The 17065-nt window shown below is 41.3% G+C and overlaps 1 protein-coding gene across 4 annotated transcripts in view; it reads right to left on the bottom strand.

Annotated features, from left to right (window-relative positions):
- LOC145351671 (protocadherin alpha-C2-like) overlaps positions 1-17065 on the bottom strand; it is a 261415-nt gene that overhangs the window by 140724 nt on the left and 103626 nt on the right. For all 4 annotated transcript variants that reach the window (XM_080201237.1, XM_080201236.1, XM_080201238.1 and 1 more), the window contains exon 3: positions 15876-15952. In XM_080201237.1, the coding sequence (XP_080057363.1) occupies positions 15876-15952 (77 nt within the window). The remainder of the gene's footprint in view (positions 1-15875; positions 15953-17065) is intronic.

Genomic DNA, 17065 nt, shown 5'->3' on the forward strand with positions numbered 1-17065 from the left:
CAACCTTAAAGATGATTTCATGTACTGGGAAAATAATTTACTCTTTTGCATCAAAAGTGTTGTCACTCCTGATGATAAATTTAAGTATCAACTAAATGAGAATGTGCAAGAATTTTACTGATCCTTTGAATTGATTCAGTTCAATTCAATTCAATTCAATGGGGCAGCACAGTGGTTTGCACTGTTGTCTCATGGTGTCAGGAACGGGTTCAATTCCCAGCTTGGGTCACTGTATGGTGTTTGCACATTTTCCCTTTTTTTGTGTGGGTTTCTTCCAGGTGCTCTGGTTTCCTCCTATCCTCCAAAGGTATGTGGGTTAGGTTGATTGGCCATGCTAAATTGCCCTTTTGTGTCAGGGAGTTAGTAGGGTGAATATGCAGGGTTTTGGTGATATGGCCTGGATGGGATTGGGGTCAGTGCAGACTTAATGGGCCAAATGGTCTCCTTCTACACTGTAGGGATTCTCTGAATTCCAATTTCAGAATATTTTAACAGAAGAGACTTTTGTTCTATTTGAAATATGAATGATTGAGAAAACATTATTGATTAAATGACCACACATTGATAATGGAATAATTTTCTAAGTGTCTGCAAAAGATTAAAAAAAATTAATATTCAAAACCACAAATTAAAAAGTATTTCTGTTCTGTAAAGGGTGGTAAAACAAACTAGAATTTCACAACCAGACATAATTTTGTAATAATCATCTGAATAATTGATACTACAGAGGCAATTTGTCATCTATTATCTGTTTGTTTCTTGCCTGATTGGGCATCTGACAGTGCACAGTTGGAGGAAGGGAGAGAGGGAGGATGTGCTTACACTGCCCTTAGATGCCAAGACCTGTCTGATGCAATGTTTGCCTGTAAAATATCTGTTCAAAACAGGAGGCAGCCAATTTTCCATAAAGGCCCATTAGCTCATACAATCCTACAGGAAAGAAGGAGGCCATTCAGCCCACTGAATCCCACCCAGACCCTATTCCCATAACGTCGCATATTCACTGTGCTAATCCCCCTGACACTAAGGCCAATTAACCTAACCCACACCTCTTTGGACAGTGGGAGGAAATTGAAGCAGGCATAGGGAGAAAGTGCAAGCACAACACTGACAGTGACCCGAGGCTGGAATTGAACCTCAGTCCCTGGCATTGTGAGGCAGCAGTGCTAACCATTGTGCCACTGTGCCGGCCCCAATTTGGGTCTTTGTGACCATTGCTGAGTGGTCTAACATGCTTTCCTTAAAGGGAACTGGAGCTGAATGAAAATTGGGTTGGAAGTTTTGGCCAATATTTGGGTAATCACAAGGAGCAGAAATGTTTCTCATCACCCAGAATATATAATGGGAGCTGCAACTGGCTGCTTATTGTATTTCTCTCCGATGCCTCCTCACCCCCCGCCCCTGACCCCCAACCCCCAGCCTGCCTCTATTTATCACTGACTGTTCATTTTGCTAGGACAAGAGACTCCAAACTTCTTTGTTTGTTTCCACCAGTTTTCCCATTTGTACCCCATGTGGCAAACCTACAATCACCAAACATGAGTCATTTTAACTTTTTGACACTGCTATGAAACTGGTGATAACAGGTAGTTGGTGCAATACAGCCATACCCACCCCCACCGACACACCTCGGTTTTCCCTTTCCATCTAAGTTCGCAAAGATCAGCAGGATATGTTCGTTGTGAAAAGGAATCTGTTCAGCCCTCAGCCTCCATCATTCCCATGATTTAAAGGGCTGACAACAGCACAGTTTGTTCATGAATAATAGCCCTCTGAGCAGATTGGGAGGAAAGCTGAAGAAACTGGCAAGAAATTTAAAAGTGAAATACTGTGGATTCTGGAATCGGAAACAAGCATAGAAAATGCTGCAAAATCTCAGCAGGTCTGACAGTCTCTGTAGAGACCAAACAGAGCCAATGTTTCAAGCCCCTCACAGCAACTGATTGGAGCCAACACCTCCCCACTCCACAGCCGGTTCAGAGCCAGCAACTCCTGGCCACCCCCGATCGGAGCTGGAATCTCGCCCCGATTGGATTAATTGTTGACCCCCCCCCCCCCCCCCCCCGCAACCTTGCCCCAAACATCGGACGTTCAAAATTCCACCTACACAGCTAATGCCAGCCCCCGCTGCCCCCTCCCTCTCAAATGGCCATCACCACTATCCCCAGTTTTCAAGTCTGCTGCCCTGGCCACAACAAATAACCCCCCCACCAATGGTTGACACGGTTTCCAACCTCTGCCATGGGCCAGTATCAGGTGGCGTTGTGAAGGCTTTGCATGGCCATGTCCTTCCCCCGCCAGGGGCTATACTCACCTTTACACGTGATAGGTATGTCCCTGTCAGGCAAGGAGGAATTGGTAGGGCTAGGGAACCGTGGTGCACCAAAAAAGTTGATTCGTTGGTTAAAAGGAAAAAGGAGGCTTATGTTCGGATGAGACGTGAGGGCTCGGGTAGTGCACTAGAAAACTTTAGATTGGCTAGGAGGGAGTTGAAGAGTGAGCTAAGAAGGGCTAAAAGAGGACATGAGAAGACTTTGGCTGATAGGGTTAAGGAGGATCCTAAGGCGTTCTATAGGTATGTCAAGAACAGAAGGTTGGTTAGGGCAAGATTAGGGCCAGTTATAGACAGCAGAGGGAAGTTATGTGTGGAACCGGAGGAGATTGGAGAGGCATTGAACCAATATTTCTCTTCGGTGTTCACGCAGGGGGACATGGATATAGCTGAGGAGGACACTGGGTTGCAGGGGAGTAGAATTGACAGTGTTACAGTTGATAAGGAGGATGTGCTGGATATTCTGGAGGGTCTGAAAATAGATAAGTCCCCTGGTCCGGATGGGATTTACCCCAGGATTCTCTGGGAGGCAAGAGAAGTGATTGCAGAGCCTCTGGCTCTGATCTTCAGGTCGTCGTTGGCCTCTGGTATAGTACCGGAAGATTGGAGGTTAGCGAATGTTGTCCCATTGTTTAAGAAGGGGAACAGAGACTTCCCCGGGAATTATAGACCGGTGAGTCTCACTTCTGTTGTGGGCAAGGTTTTAGAAAAAATTATTAGGGATAGGATTTATAGTTATTTGGAGAGTAATGAATTGATTGGAGATAGTCAGCATGGTTTTGTGGCGGGTAGGTCGTGCCTTACTAACCTTATTGAGTTTTTTGAGAAAGTGACCAAAGAGGTGGATGGGGGTATGGCAGTGGACGTGGTGTATATGGATTTTAGTAAGGCGTTTGATAAGGTTCACCATGGTAGGCTTCTGCAGAAAATGCAGATGTATGGGATTGGGGGAGATCTAGGGAATTGGATCAGGAATTGGCTAGCGGATAGGAGACAGAGGGTGGTGGTTGATGGTAAATATTCATCATGGAGTTTGGTTACGAGTGGTGTGCCTCAGGGATCTGTTTTGGGGCCACTGCTGTTTGTAATTTTTATAAATGATCTGGATGAGGGTATAGTTGGGTGGATTAGTAAATTTGCTGATGACACCAAAGTCTGAGGTGTGGTAGATAGTGAGGAAGGGTGTCATAGTTTGCAGGAAGACTTAGACAGGTTGCAGAGCTGGGCCGAGAGGTGGCGGATGGAGTTTAATGCGGAGAAGTGTGAGGTAATTCACTTTGGTAGGAATAACAGATGTGTCGAGTATAGGGCTAACGGGAGGACTTTGAATAGTGTGGATGAGCAGAGGGATCTAGGTGTATGTGTACATAGATCCCTGAAAGTTGGGAATCAAGTAGATAAGGTTGTTAAGAAGGCATACGGTGTCTTGGCGTTTATTGGTAATCGCAGCGTTATGTTGCAACTGTACACAACTCTGGTGTGGCCGCACTTGGAGTACTGTGTGCAGTTCTGGTCCCCACATTACAGGAAGGATGTGGAGGCTTTGGAGAGGGTGCAGAGGAGGTTTACCAGGATGTTGCCTGGTATGGAGGGGAGGTCCTATGAGGAGAGGCTGAGGGATTTGGGGTTGTTTTCGCTGGAAAGAAGGCGGCTAAGAGGGGATCTTATTGAAACATATAAGATGATTAGAGGTTTAGATAGGGTGGATAGTGATAGTCTTTTTCCTCTGATGGAGAAATCTAGCACGAGGGGGCATGGCTTTAAATTAAGGGGGGGTAGTTATAGGACGGATGTCGGGGGTAGGTTCTTTACCCAGAGGGTGGTGAGGGATTGGAATGCCCTGCCTGCTGCAGTTGTAAATGCTCCTAGTTTGGGGGCGTTTAAGAGATCCGTGGATAGGTTTATGGACGAAAAGGGATTGGTTTAGGTTAGTGGGTCATTGTTTTGTAACTGGTCGGCGCAACATCGTGGGCCGAAGGGCCTGTTCTGTGCTGTAATGTTCTATGTTCTATGTTCTACACCTCCGGGGGATCGTCATTATGCCCATTATGTGCGTGAACCAGGTTACGCCACTGGTGAGGGACGGTGAAATCCTGAATTGCAATTTTGTAGGCAAGATCCATGATTCTGGGTTTGGACCAAATCCTGAGGCTTGCCACCACTCTTGCAGATGGCAAGCGTGGCCTCAAGATCACCCCCCATAGTCTCTGTGCAATGATGAGGAATGGGAAAACGACACTAATTGCAATGTTAAGCTTCCCTCATATCTCCCATGCTTAGCCTGAGATTTTTAGGCTAACTGGAGCTTACCTTCTGCTGCTGTAGCAAAGATTAGTATGCAGAATTATTTCTGGTCTGTCACTTCCTTCTAATCTCATTATTGTTTAGAAAACCACTTTGATCACTGTAGACAATTCGACAATGAGGTTCTGACAGCATAATGTGGCATGGAAAGCTTATTTTTACATGGCAGGGCTTGTTTTATTAAGATTTTTGGAGTTGTTAGTGATACAGGTAAAAATCAAAATGCTACTCATAAAAAGCTTTCTTTCCCGACTGTGGCAAAGCATTTTAAATTCGAACTGATCTGGCAGACATTACACCGCACTGCTGTCATCCTCATCGTTTGCTCTCAGCATAGTGCATTCAATGGCAATTAGAAACATAGAAACTGGAAGCAGAAGTAGGCCATTCAGCCCTTTGAGCCTGCTCCGCTATTCATCTTCATCACGGATGATTATCGAATTGAATATCCTGATCCTCCCTTCCTCCCGTATCTGTTGACCTCTTTATCTCCAAGAGCTATATCTAATTTCTTCTCAAAATCAGACAATGTTTTGGCCTCAACTACATTCTGAGGTAATTAATTCCATACATTCACCACCCTCTGTTGAAGAAATATCTCCTCATCTCAGTTCTAAAAGGTTTACTCCTTATCCACAAACTATGACCCTTAGATCTGGACTCCCTCACCACTGGAAACATTCTTTCTGAATCTACCCTGTCTAACCCTGTAAGAATTTTATAAGTTTCTATGAGATCCCCTCTCACTCTTCCAAAGTCCAGTGCATATGATCCGAACTGATTTAGTCTCTCCTTATATGACAGACCTGGCACTCTAGGAATCAACCAGGTAAATCTTTGCAATACTCCCTTTACAGCAAGGGCATCCATCCTCAGATAAGGACACCAAAACTGCATACAATATTCCATATGTGGTCTCACCAACGCCTGATACAATTGCATCAAGACAAACTTTTCCCTACACTCAAATACTCTTGCTATGATTGCCAACATACTATTTAGCTTCTTTACTGCCTGCTGTACCTGTGCACTTACTTGTTGCCAAAGTGAATAACCTCACATTTATCCATATTATACTGCATCTGCCATGCCCACACACTCAGCCTGTCCAAATCACACTGAAGCATCTCTGCATCGTTCTCACAGTCCCCCTCCTTCCCCCACCCCCCCCAACTTTGTATCATCTCCTAATTTGGAGATAGTACATTCAGTTCCCTCTTCCAAATCATTAATATATAATATGAACAGTTGGGGTCCGAGCACAGATCCCTGTGGAACCCCACTAGTCACTGACTGCAATCAGAAAAAGACCCAATTATGCCAACTCTTTGCTTCCTATCTGCTAATCAGTTTTCTATCCATCTCAAGACATTACTTGCAATCCTATATGCTTTAACTTTACACTGTAGTCTGTTATGTGAGACCTTGTTAAAAGCCTTCTGAAAGTCTAAATAAACCATATCCACTGGTTCTCCTTGGTCAACTCTAGTAGTTACATCCTCAAAAAATTCCAATTGCTTCACCAAGCATGATTTCCCTTTTGTAAATCCATGCTGATTTTGTCTGATTATACTACTGTCTTTCAAATGCCGAGTTATGAAAGTTATATAATGGACTCTAGCAACTTCCCCAGTGCCAACGTTAGGCTCACTGGTTTATAGTTCCCTGTTTTCTCTCTACCTCCCTTTTTCAATAACAGGCTTACATTAGCTACCCTCTAATCTGTAGGAATCACTCCAGAGTCCAAAGAATTTTGGTAAGTAACCACCAGTGGATCTACAATTTCCAGGGCCACTTCCTGAAATACGCTGGGATGAAGATTATCAGGACCTTGAGATTTATCCCCCTTCAGTCCCATCAATTTCTCCAAAACCATTTCTCTACTAATGCTGATATCCTCCAGCTCCTCATTAAAACATATTTCTCTTTGCACTTCAGGCACATTCTTCATGTCCTCCTTTCTGAATTTATGATAAATTCTATTTATTTATTTTTGCAATGCTCGGGCATTACTGGCAGACCAACTGATTCTCTGAATCATGTCCAGTGTTACTTCCACGAAAAATGAGAGAATAAATCATCCAACCCCCTTCTTCATTTGCTAATTCAGTCTAGTTATTTCCACTTTATTAGCATAGGTATTTCCTCAAAATGTACCAGCAACCCAAATGGAGGCTGCAGCATAGCAGCATTGCTGCAAGACTAGTAATTCAGAGACACAGGGTAATGCTTGAACCAAAGTTCAAATCCCATCACTGCAAATTTGAGTTCAATAAATGATATGGAATTAAAAATCAAATAGCAACCATGAACTCATTGTCGATTGTCATAACCCAACTGGTTCATTAATCCCCTTTAGGGAAGGAAATCAGCTATCCTTACCTGGTCTGGCCTATATGTGACTCTAGATCCACAGCAATGTGGTTGACTCTTAAAACATGCCCTCTAAAATGGCCCTGCAAGCCACTCAGTTCAAGGGCAATTAGGAATGGGCAATAAATGCTGGCCAGCCACTGATGCCCACACCTCATGAATGATTAAATAATAAATGCATCAAAATGGAAATATCCTCAGATGCTTCACTTTAAATGACATATGACTGTACTTGTTCGAATCTGATTGCAAGGGAACATGTACCTGGCTTCCTGAATCCTAGATGGTATGACGACAGCTTACATCATCGACAAATGATGAATATGAGTGAAATTTAGCCGAGAAAAAATGTTTGATTTTGCTTTTGTTTAATTTTGAAAGCAGGTATACTGCCATAGTGGCAAAGAGTAATGGCAATGGCATCTTGAGGTAATGAACATTTGCTCCATCATCTGATGTTTTCTTGAACACTGTTGACAGTTTCCTATGTCTGGCTGTAAGGTTGTTTTATTGTTAACAGCAGGAGAAAATTTATGTTACTGCTGCTGGTGAAGAAAAAAGTAGTGGGAAAATTGAACCCAGAGAGTTCTGGCATGTGTTTGCAAATTTTTCAACATCCAGTTCATCAAGAAAGTATAATTACACTTTGTTATAAGGTACAATCTGCTTCAAAAGAATGACTTGTAAAGGGAGGACAGCTAACGAGATGCCTGTGTCATAAGGTATTAATACTGAACTTAACGCTGTTCATCTTTTTGGCTTCCTCCACCCCCGCAGCTGTTCACTAAATTCACAGACCGAATGTTGGTTGTTATGTTCATGGATGTACATATTATACTCATCATAATTCATGTAGGCATTTGCTCAGAAGTATCATTCTCACTTTTGGATCAGAAGATATTCAGTTCAACTCCATTCTAGAAACTTGGACGTGTGAGCTAGGCTGATACATCAGTGTATAACTGCATTGTTAAAGGATCCAACTTTTAAACCAAGGCCCTCTTGGATGGGCATAAACCATCCCAAAGCATGATTCAGGTAACAACTGGGTAGTTTAATCAATGTCAAGGCCAATATTTATCTCTCACAACCACAATACATGATTCAATCATCTATCCCTTTGCTCTTTCTGGGAAATTGCAGCATGCAAATTGGTTGCTGCACTTACTCATCATTGTAAAAGTAACTATGTGAGGTATTTTCATCCCCAAAAATTGCATGGGTTTGGGTCAAATGTGATACAAAAAAAAAAATATTCTCAATATTGATTGAAAACTGCTGATTTGTGGTGCAGTATTTTATGGGGCACTGTGGTTTCCCCTGCCCACATCCCATCCCTGGCTAAAAAGTCAGGTGAGGTTTGAATGAAATACTGATGGTTGCCCCACAACTTTTTAATACTGGAGGCAATTTTTATTGCTCTGGAGGAAATCAGACCTCAGAGCGTGCTGGCCAATCTGATTGGCCAATAGTTCTGAAGTGGCAGCATGGCCACTGGAAATACAGGCAGTCTCCAAGGCTGAGGAGCCCAGCCAAACAAGGTAAGCCGGGGATTAAGGTCACAGCAAGGAAATGAATGGGACTGAGGGGAGGTGATTGTGAGGTGATGGGAAACTGAGTCCAAAAGGGCAGCAGGGAGGATAAAAGGAAGGGCATGGCCTTGAGGGTGTGCCTCAGGTGGACTGAGGAGACCCCCATTGGAGGTTTCCTCTTTTGCCTGACATAAGCATAGGTAGCCAAAACTATTGGGCTTTGCAAGACATAGACGTCCTCTGCAATGGATAAAATATCGGTGGAATGAGAGTCTAAGTGATCATTAATTGTCCACTTAAAGAGTAGGTGGGCCATTGCTGACCATGCTAAACCTGCCCCGTTGTCTCAATGTAGGACAGAGCAGACAAGCAACCAGAAGGTCATCTGCTGGATATTGTTACCCATGCCTTCAACTCATTGGCTGGGATATATAAAATCCAACCCCTGGCTTCAGATCTATGAAGGAAAACCAACCCACTTTCACGAGATGGAGTGGCAATTTAAATATTGTAGACTTTAAATTTAACTCTGGCTGACTGGGTTTCCCAGACCTAGCAAAACCTGGTGGCAAGAGGCCTGAGGCCTAACGAATTTGAATTAAGTGCCTTTCCACTTACTGGCTGAATCAAGCTTAACTGCTTCATCAATTCCTTGAAATTGAATACTCCTCCCTTATCCATTTTTTCAACTCCATCAAACCACCTAACCTGTGCTTCCTAACCCTTCCTGTCTCCTCCACAGCACCTTCAAACTCATCCCTCCCATCTTTTCTGAATTCTCCTCTGCTCCAGCATTTTCCCATGGCTTCCCAAATCTGATCAACTCTTGTTCTGCATCCAAAATGATGCCTTTGGGTCTGATCTTTCTCCCTCTGCTCATATCTCTCCAATGTTGCGAGCAGAATTCAATCTTCCTTCATCTTATCCTTGCTTCTGCTTCGCTCATGTGGTCCCTGGTTGTGGTCATTCCCACCAGGTCTCCCCAGTGCTGCTTGTAGTCTCCTATCATCCACTTTCCAGAGTACTCAGCTCAGAACTCCTCCCTCAGTCTCCCTGATTTCTCCCTCCCTCTCTCATTTTTGCTCCTGGAATGAAGCTTGATGCCAAAAACCTCCCCACACATTATCCAGCCAGTCTGCTTCTCAATCTAGGTGGCTGCAGCCCAGAATCAGAGACAGCAATGGTAATTAGATCCTGCCATTAAAATCAGCAGGAACTGACAGAGACCCAGTGTTCTGCATTTTCAAAACTCAATCCACATTCATAAGTGCCACCTGCCCCTTCTCACCTCTAAGTTAATATCCAGTTTCAAAATGCAGTACCGGCTGTGAAACACTTTGGAGCAACATAAATTTGTGAAATGCACTAAGTAATTGCAAATTCTTTAATTCTGAGATATTCTAAGAACCACTTTTTTTTTTGCAATGAGGTGGATCATTATTCTTTCATTTAACTTGGTTGAAGCATGTTCAATTGTGAAAATTGCAAGATTTAACAAGCATGGTTTTGTGGATGTATGTTCGTTTGTGTTTCAAATAATTTGATGGGCAACAATGCTGCAGAATAAGATAACATTGTCCATATTATCAATTAGTTTCAAAATTAAAATATCAACTTTACTGGATGAACTTTCATCTATACTATCCCACACTAAGCCCTGAATCACCGACCTCCCTCATTCATTCACCGGCACATGATGACTCTCCACTGCATTAATTTTCTCCACCGCTAATCATGGAAATATCTCTCAATTAGCCTGTCAATTTAGCATCAATGAATGACCTTCTTTGTGATTATATGCTCTTGCCCACAGGAGTAGATTAGTGTTAATCACAAGAATGTTAATTAAGAATAATACAACCAAAAAGCAAAGGTTTTTTTTAATCCCATGGCATGAATATGAAAATGTCTGCTTTGTAAATATTGCTGATATGAAACTCACCTCTCACAATATTATTAAAGTATTTTTAATAATTAATGTTTAGTCTAATACAAGTGCAAAATGGTGAACCTACACATCATAATTTTGGCATGACACTTGAAATGTTATTTAACAGGATTGGTAATAATCTGTATCTAAATTTGTGTCCTAAACTTACGATGCATTGGAGTCTTTAACACTTAGGTGTTAACTTTTTTCCTTTGTGTTTTTAAATAATTTCATGTTTTATTGTTAGTTACCTGGTAATTCATTTTTCAAACCTTTCTACACGTGTTAAACTTGTTAAACTTTTCCACCTCACACTCAAGATGTTTTGCCCAGATCAGAGCCTATTCATGCCCATTATAGCTGGATTGGAATTGGGCACAATAATGTCACTTAGTGTCCACAGAATAAATAGACAGTAGAAGCATTCATGCCAACTTATTGGGTTGGAAATAAACCCAGGTCGCAGTGATGAAAAGGCTATGTTATCATCAACTGTAGATTATTCTTTCCTCAACAACCACATCATTATTTGCTATACAGATTTAGGGAAGCAATGGCCTAATGGTATTATTGCTAGACTATTAATCCAGAAACTCAACTAATGTTCTGGGGGCCCGGGTTCGAATCTCGTCATGGCAGATGATGGAATTTGAAGTCAATAAAAAATATCTGGAATTAAGAATCTACTGATGACTATGGAACCATTGTTGATTGCCAGAAAAATCCATCTGGTTCACTAATATCCTTTGGAGAAGTAAATCTGCCATCCTTACCTGGCCTGGTGACTCCAGGCCACAGCAATATAGTGGACTCTCAGCTACCCTCTGAAATGGCCTAGCAAGCTACTCAGTTCAAGGGCAACTAGGGATGGTGAACAAATGCTGGCCAGCCAGCAATGCCGCTGTCCCACGATTGAATAAAAAAAGCAATTCACACATACCACTTCAATTCAACACAGTGATCAAAACTGCTGCACAATTATAAATCATTGCATTTATCATTTCATGGTAGCAGCAAGCAATTTAATGCTTGTTTGTAAAAAAATGGAATGAGCAGACTTTATTGTTCCATAATGGGTAAAGTTAAATGTGAAAAGGAATTTCATTTCAAGCTGCAGAGTTATGCAAAGCACAGCTGATTCTACAAAAGCCTGGTAAATTCATTTGGTGTGAGTGGAATATCTTTGCACGGAATACCAAAACTCTCTTGAGAAAATTTAAAATAGTTGTTGCTGTACTGTGTAACATGCAGCTAAGGTTAAGCACTGTATGATATTACTGTGCCTAATGTTAAGAGTTAGGTGCATTTACCCAACAAGTGCTGTAGTGTGGCAACTAGGGGAAATTTCACAGTAACTTCATTGCAGTGTTAATGTAAGCCTTACTTGTAACTAATAAATAAACTTTAACTTTAACCATATTAATGTCATGCTGAGCCTCGAGATTAAGCTGTGTCATGCCTGTTCACTAGCATTACAACAGATACCCATGTTTTCTACATGGGGAAAATATATGCATGCACATTGCAAGTAAAAATAACTGTGCACATCATATTGATAAAGATTTCTATATAGGAGTTCAAGGTCTGCATTTGAAACAGGCTTGCATATGCAAATAGGGACACTGACACCTTGAATCCTCCTTTGCTGAATTCGTTAGTGACTGACGGCAGCAAGTACTATGTTTCTCAATCAATATTTTCAATGGTTGGGAGATAAACCCGATTGCCTCACAAAAGGTAATGTTCAGTTTTGTTTTACATAAGAACATAAGAACATAAGAAATAGGAGCAGGAGTAGGCCATCCAGCCCTTCGAGCCTGCCCCGTCATTCAATAAGATCATGGCTGATCTGTCGCTGCTCAGTTCCACTTTCCCACCCTCTCCCCATAACCCTTAATCCCCTCTCCTATCAAAAACCCATCAACCCGCGTTTTAAAAATATTTAGCGAGGCAGCCTCCACCACTTCAACGGGCAGAGAATTCCAGAGATTCACCACCCTTTGAGTGAAGAAGTTCCTCCTCAACTCCGTTCTAAACCGCCCCCCTTTTATCTTGAGGCTGTGCCCCCTAGTCCTACTGTCTTTTTTGAGCGGGAAGAGTCTTTCCATCTCTATCCTATCCATCCCATTCATCATCTTATACGTCTCAATGAGATCTCCCCTCATTCTTCTAAACTCTAACGAGTACAAGCCCAGTTTATTCAGCCTCTCCTCATAGCTCAACCCCCTCAACTCCGGTATCAGCCTAGTAAACCTCCTCTGCACTCCCTCCAAGGCCAAAATATCTTTGCGCAGGTGCGGTGCCCAAAACTGCACACAGTACTCCAGCTGCGGCCTCACCAATGCTTATGTTGATGGATCACGAAGTTTGTGGTCCACTGGTGGTCTAGACTTCCTTTCCTCACAATTGCCTAACCTACACACTCAACCTCAGAAAATTAGTGAACTAAAAAAAAATCAGCAGGAACAATGGGAGTAAATGTAGAAAGGAAAAAGAACCTGTATTTCAAAACAATGATGTCTGATATACACCCCTCCCAATATAAAAACATAATTGATCAAAAAAATGTTGATAGTCCCTGCCTTGGTGTGCCTTTCAAATCAGAAAATAAAAGAGAAATGTGTTGGGTGATGATGGCTGTCTGTGAATGTGACCTGGTTTCTGGTCTACACTTCTGACAAGACTGTAATTCACTCAAAACCCATCTACTTACACAGAGTTAAAACTGTATCCATGGAGTCAACTTGGTGAAATGAAATTGCAGTACTGCAGCAGTATTTGCGACAAATGTAATTCATTATCCTCACTCATGGCTGGGACTTTCTGGTGCCGTTGCTGTGAATGGAGATTTGGCTGAGTGCCAAATTCTTCATTCTCAAAGGCAGCACTAGCGGGACATGTGAGGTCACAGAATTCCAGCCCAAATGAGATTCCTTTGCGCACTGTAGACATTTATTTATGTATTTATTTATTTACAGGATATCTATCTACAAGCCCTTCACTATAAACAGATTAACTGTGAACTGTGAAATAGAAATTTGTAACCATTACTTTTTGTAGAGTAAAGACCATCAAGTAGAAACACTGGGTCACATTAGGAGAATTAATCTGTACTTTTTTCAAATTGTGCCATGGATCTTTTACCTGAACAGGTAGACATTGCCTCGGTTTAACATTTCATCTGAAAACTGCTAATCCAGTCACTATTCATAGGTTAATAAATGCTTTAAAATATTACACAATAGAATTGCATGCAAACAAAATACCTCATGAGCAATTTCCATCCTTAGTAGCCAGATTAAATTTATGGATTAAAGTGAGACAAACCTGTTACTGATGAATAGATTGATGAGAGAATATTTTTGCAGCTTTATGAACGTTAATAGTAAGAGAAACTTAGACACTTTGGGAATCGGATAGAGGATGAAAGAGAGTCATTGGTTCCCACGCTCTTGACATTTCCTGCTTTTTTTTTGTTCTATAGGTACTAAATTGGCAGTTTCAAAACAATAGTATATTTTAAACACTAATAAAAGCAAAACAATTAGCCTTTTGTATTCAGTGCTGTACTTAATGCTGCATGGCCAAAGGATATTTGTTAGATGTTCATATTGATTATTTCATATCCTAACTGACCTTTCTCTTTGTGAAAATACTGTTGATGCTAAAATTTCCATTATATTTTTTAGAAGAGGTGACCCAGAATATGTTTAATCAATGGATTGCAATTAAATTCTCATCTTTGTGTATCTATCTTGGGATTACACAAGATTGTAGAATTTACTTTCAAATGCCTGCATCCATCCAACTGTGCAGTTGAGAGTGTGACTGATAATATTCATAAATGAAAATTGATGAAGCATTAATAATGAAAAGTTGATTTCCTATTACTGGGAATTTATGTCTGAAGTTTTGTCAAGTGCTCACTATGTGTCTTTATTAAGTCAGTGCAACAATAAAACTCAGATGGAAATATAATGATATAATTACACTTTATAATAGGTTAACTGGGAATAATGCCAAAAGTTTGACAGCTTAATTTGACTGTTTGAACGTTTTGCAAGCAATTAAAATATCACAAACAATAATTTGATGATACCAGTCCACTTACAATCTACTGATAGCTACAGGTGAAATCTGCACATAAAGAATGGTCTTTAGAAAAGGAAGAAGTAAACCTATCGCCAAGTTAACTTGTACAGAGCAAAACATTGCAATGTGAAAATAATTGCTGCTACATCATCAGTGTAGTAACATTTAATTATCTTCTTATTAACAACATGGAATTTGTTACATTTGTCACTTTTCAAACAGATAATTTATTTCTGTGCAATATTCTGTTGTCCTATTGGTTTATACCTTTCCAATGAGAATTTTAAAAATAATTAAATAAATAACATATTTTGAATGCATCATAAAAGTCATTATTTTATCACAATGTTAATTTTACTGAGAACCAAAGTTGGAGCCAGTAACCCCTGGATAATCATTACAGGGCTATTTTTCTATTTTAAATCTTAGTTGTTTTACAATTTTTTGAAAACTGATTTTAAATAGTTCTCCCCAACAAATTACTATTTGCTCTGATTTAACTGTTACATGTGTTGATGTTTTTCTCTTTTACTCCGCAGGTGCGTCGGTCCACCTTGTTGTCTAACAGGGGGCATGCACACGGTGGGTCGTGCGTGGGCTGCTCTTGGATGGTTCGAGAGTAGCCTAGTACTTCGCATCGTTTGTGTATGCTTAAAACTGGACCAGCAGATGGGCACCGCAATAGCTCAGTGACTATCATTGTTAGCTGTGCAGATACATGGATTTGGGCCAGTGTCTGTGGGAGTTTGCACATTCTCCCTGTGGTTGCGTCGGTTTCCTCCGGGTGCTCCGGTTTCCTCCCACACCCCAAAGATGTGCTCTTAGGCTGATTGGTGTAACAAATTGTCCCTAAATTATTCTCCCCTTAATCTGGTTTCCACTGGGGGTGCCATAAGCATAGGCATGGGTCAAGGGTGGAGGAGGAAAAACACATTGTTAAGATGGCGGCGCGAGCTTGTTGGGCCAAAGGGCCTGTTTCCCGTGCTGTGTTGTTCTTTGTTCTTTGATTTGAAGCTTGCCCTTATTTTGCACTTTTGAGATTTTTTTCTGATCTATCTGTGGTCTTTAATTTACTGATACGTAAATTGGCTGCACTAAGTTCCAGAAAGCACATAAGAAACATTTAGGGCAGTAATTTGACAAAATTCAATTTAAAGATGTTTTGGGCACTGCATCTTGGACTGGGACAAGTACAATTGTCAAATGTTGCTTCATTTAAACACCATGAATGAATTATGTACCCCCTTTGTTCATGCAAGTCAATATTTGTTACCCATTTTCCCACACCACCTTCTGTAACTACAACACTGACCTGCGGCTGCTGTGTGTCTTCTGTTGAATTCTCGTTTAACGTCACCCTGGGCTAGGTTTTCTTCCATACACTGGGAACTAAAATAAAAGGAAGAAAGATTGCAATTAAAAAATAGCTTCCTGAATCTATATAAAAATATAAAAATCAAAGAAATTGAAGCAGCCAACTTTGGCTCCAACAAACCAGCTTTGCCACACTTTTCAATCAAAGTTTACCATTTTCTCAAAGGAATCTTGCTGTATTATCCCCATTTCCCCTCATTCCTTCAGCATTTAAAAATCTATTGATATATGGAGTCATAGAGGTTTACAGTGTGGAAACAGGCCTTTTGACCCAACTTGTCCACGCCACCCTTTTTTGCCACTAAGCTCATTCCAATTTGCCCACGTTTAGCCCATATTCCTTTGTATCCATCTTAACCGTGTAACTGTCTAAATGCTTCTCAAAAGACAAAATTGTACCTGCCTCTATTACTACCTGTGGCAGTTTACTCCAGACAGTCACCACCCTTTGTATGAAAAAATTGCCCCCTGAACCCTTTTGTATCTCTCCCCTCTCAACTTAAACCTATGCACTCTAGTTTTCGACTCCCCTAACTTCGGGAAACATGTTGGCTACCTACCTTATCTATGCCCCTCATTATTTTGGAGGGTGGCAGATGTTGTGCCTTTGTTGAAGAAGGAATGCAGGAGAAATCCCTGAGCCTCCTACTTTCCAGGGAAAGAAGTCCCAGTCTATCCAGTTTCTCCTTATAACTCAAACCATCAAGTCCCCGTAGAATCCTAATGAATCTTTTCTGCACTCTTTCTGGTTTAATAATATCATTTTGATAACAGGGTGACCAGAACTGCACAGTATTCGAAGTACGGCTTTACCATGTCTTGTACAACTTTGACATGGCATCCTAACTCTTGTATTCAATGTTCTGAGCAATGAGACCAAGCAATTCAAATGACTTCTTCACAACCCTGTCCACCTGTGACTCCACTTCCAAGCAGCTAGGAACCTGAACTCCTAGATCCCTTTGTCTATAACTCTCCTCAGTGTCCTACCATTAATTGAGTAAGTCCTGCCCCGGTTTGGTCTACCAAAATGCATCACTTCACATTTATCTAAATTAAACTCCATCTGCCATTCATCTGCCCACTGATCCAATTGATCAAGATTCTATTGCAATCTTAGATAACATT

The sequence above is a fragment of the Carcharhinus amblyrhynchos genome, chromosome 13 (assembly GCF_965287045.1).
Source record: "Carcharhinus amblyrhynchos chromosome 13, sCarAmb.v2.hapA, whole genome shotgun sequence".
Classification (NCBI taxonomy): Eukaryota; Metazoa; Chordata; class Chondrichthyes; order Carcharhiniformes; family Carcharhinidae; genus Carcharhinus; species Carcharhinus amblyrhynchos.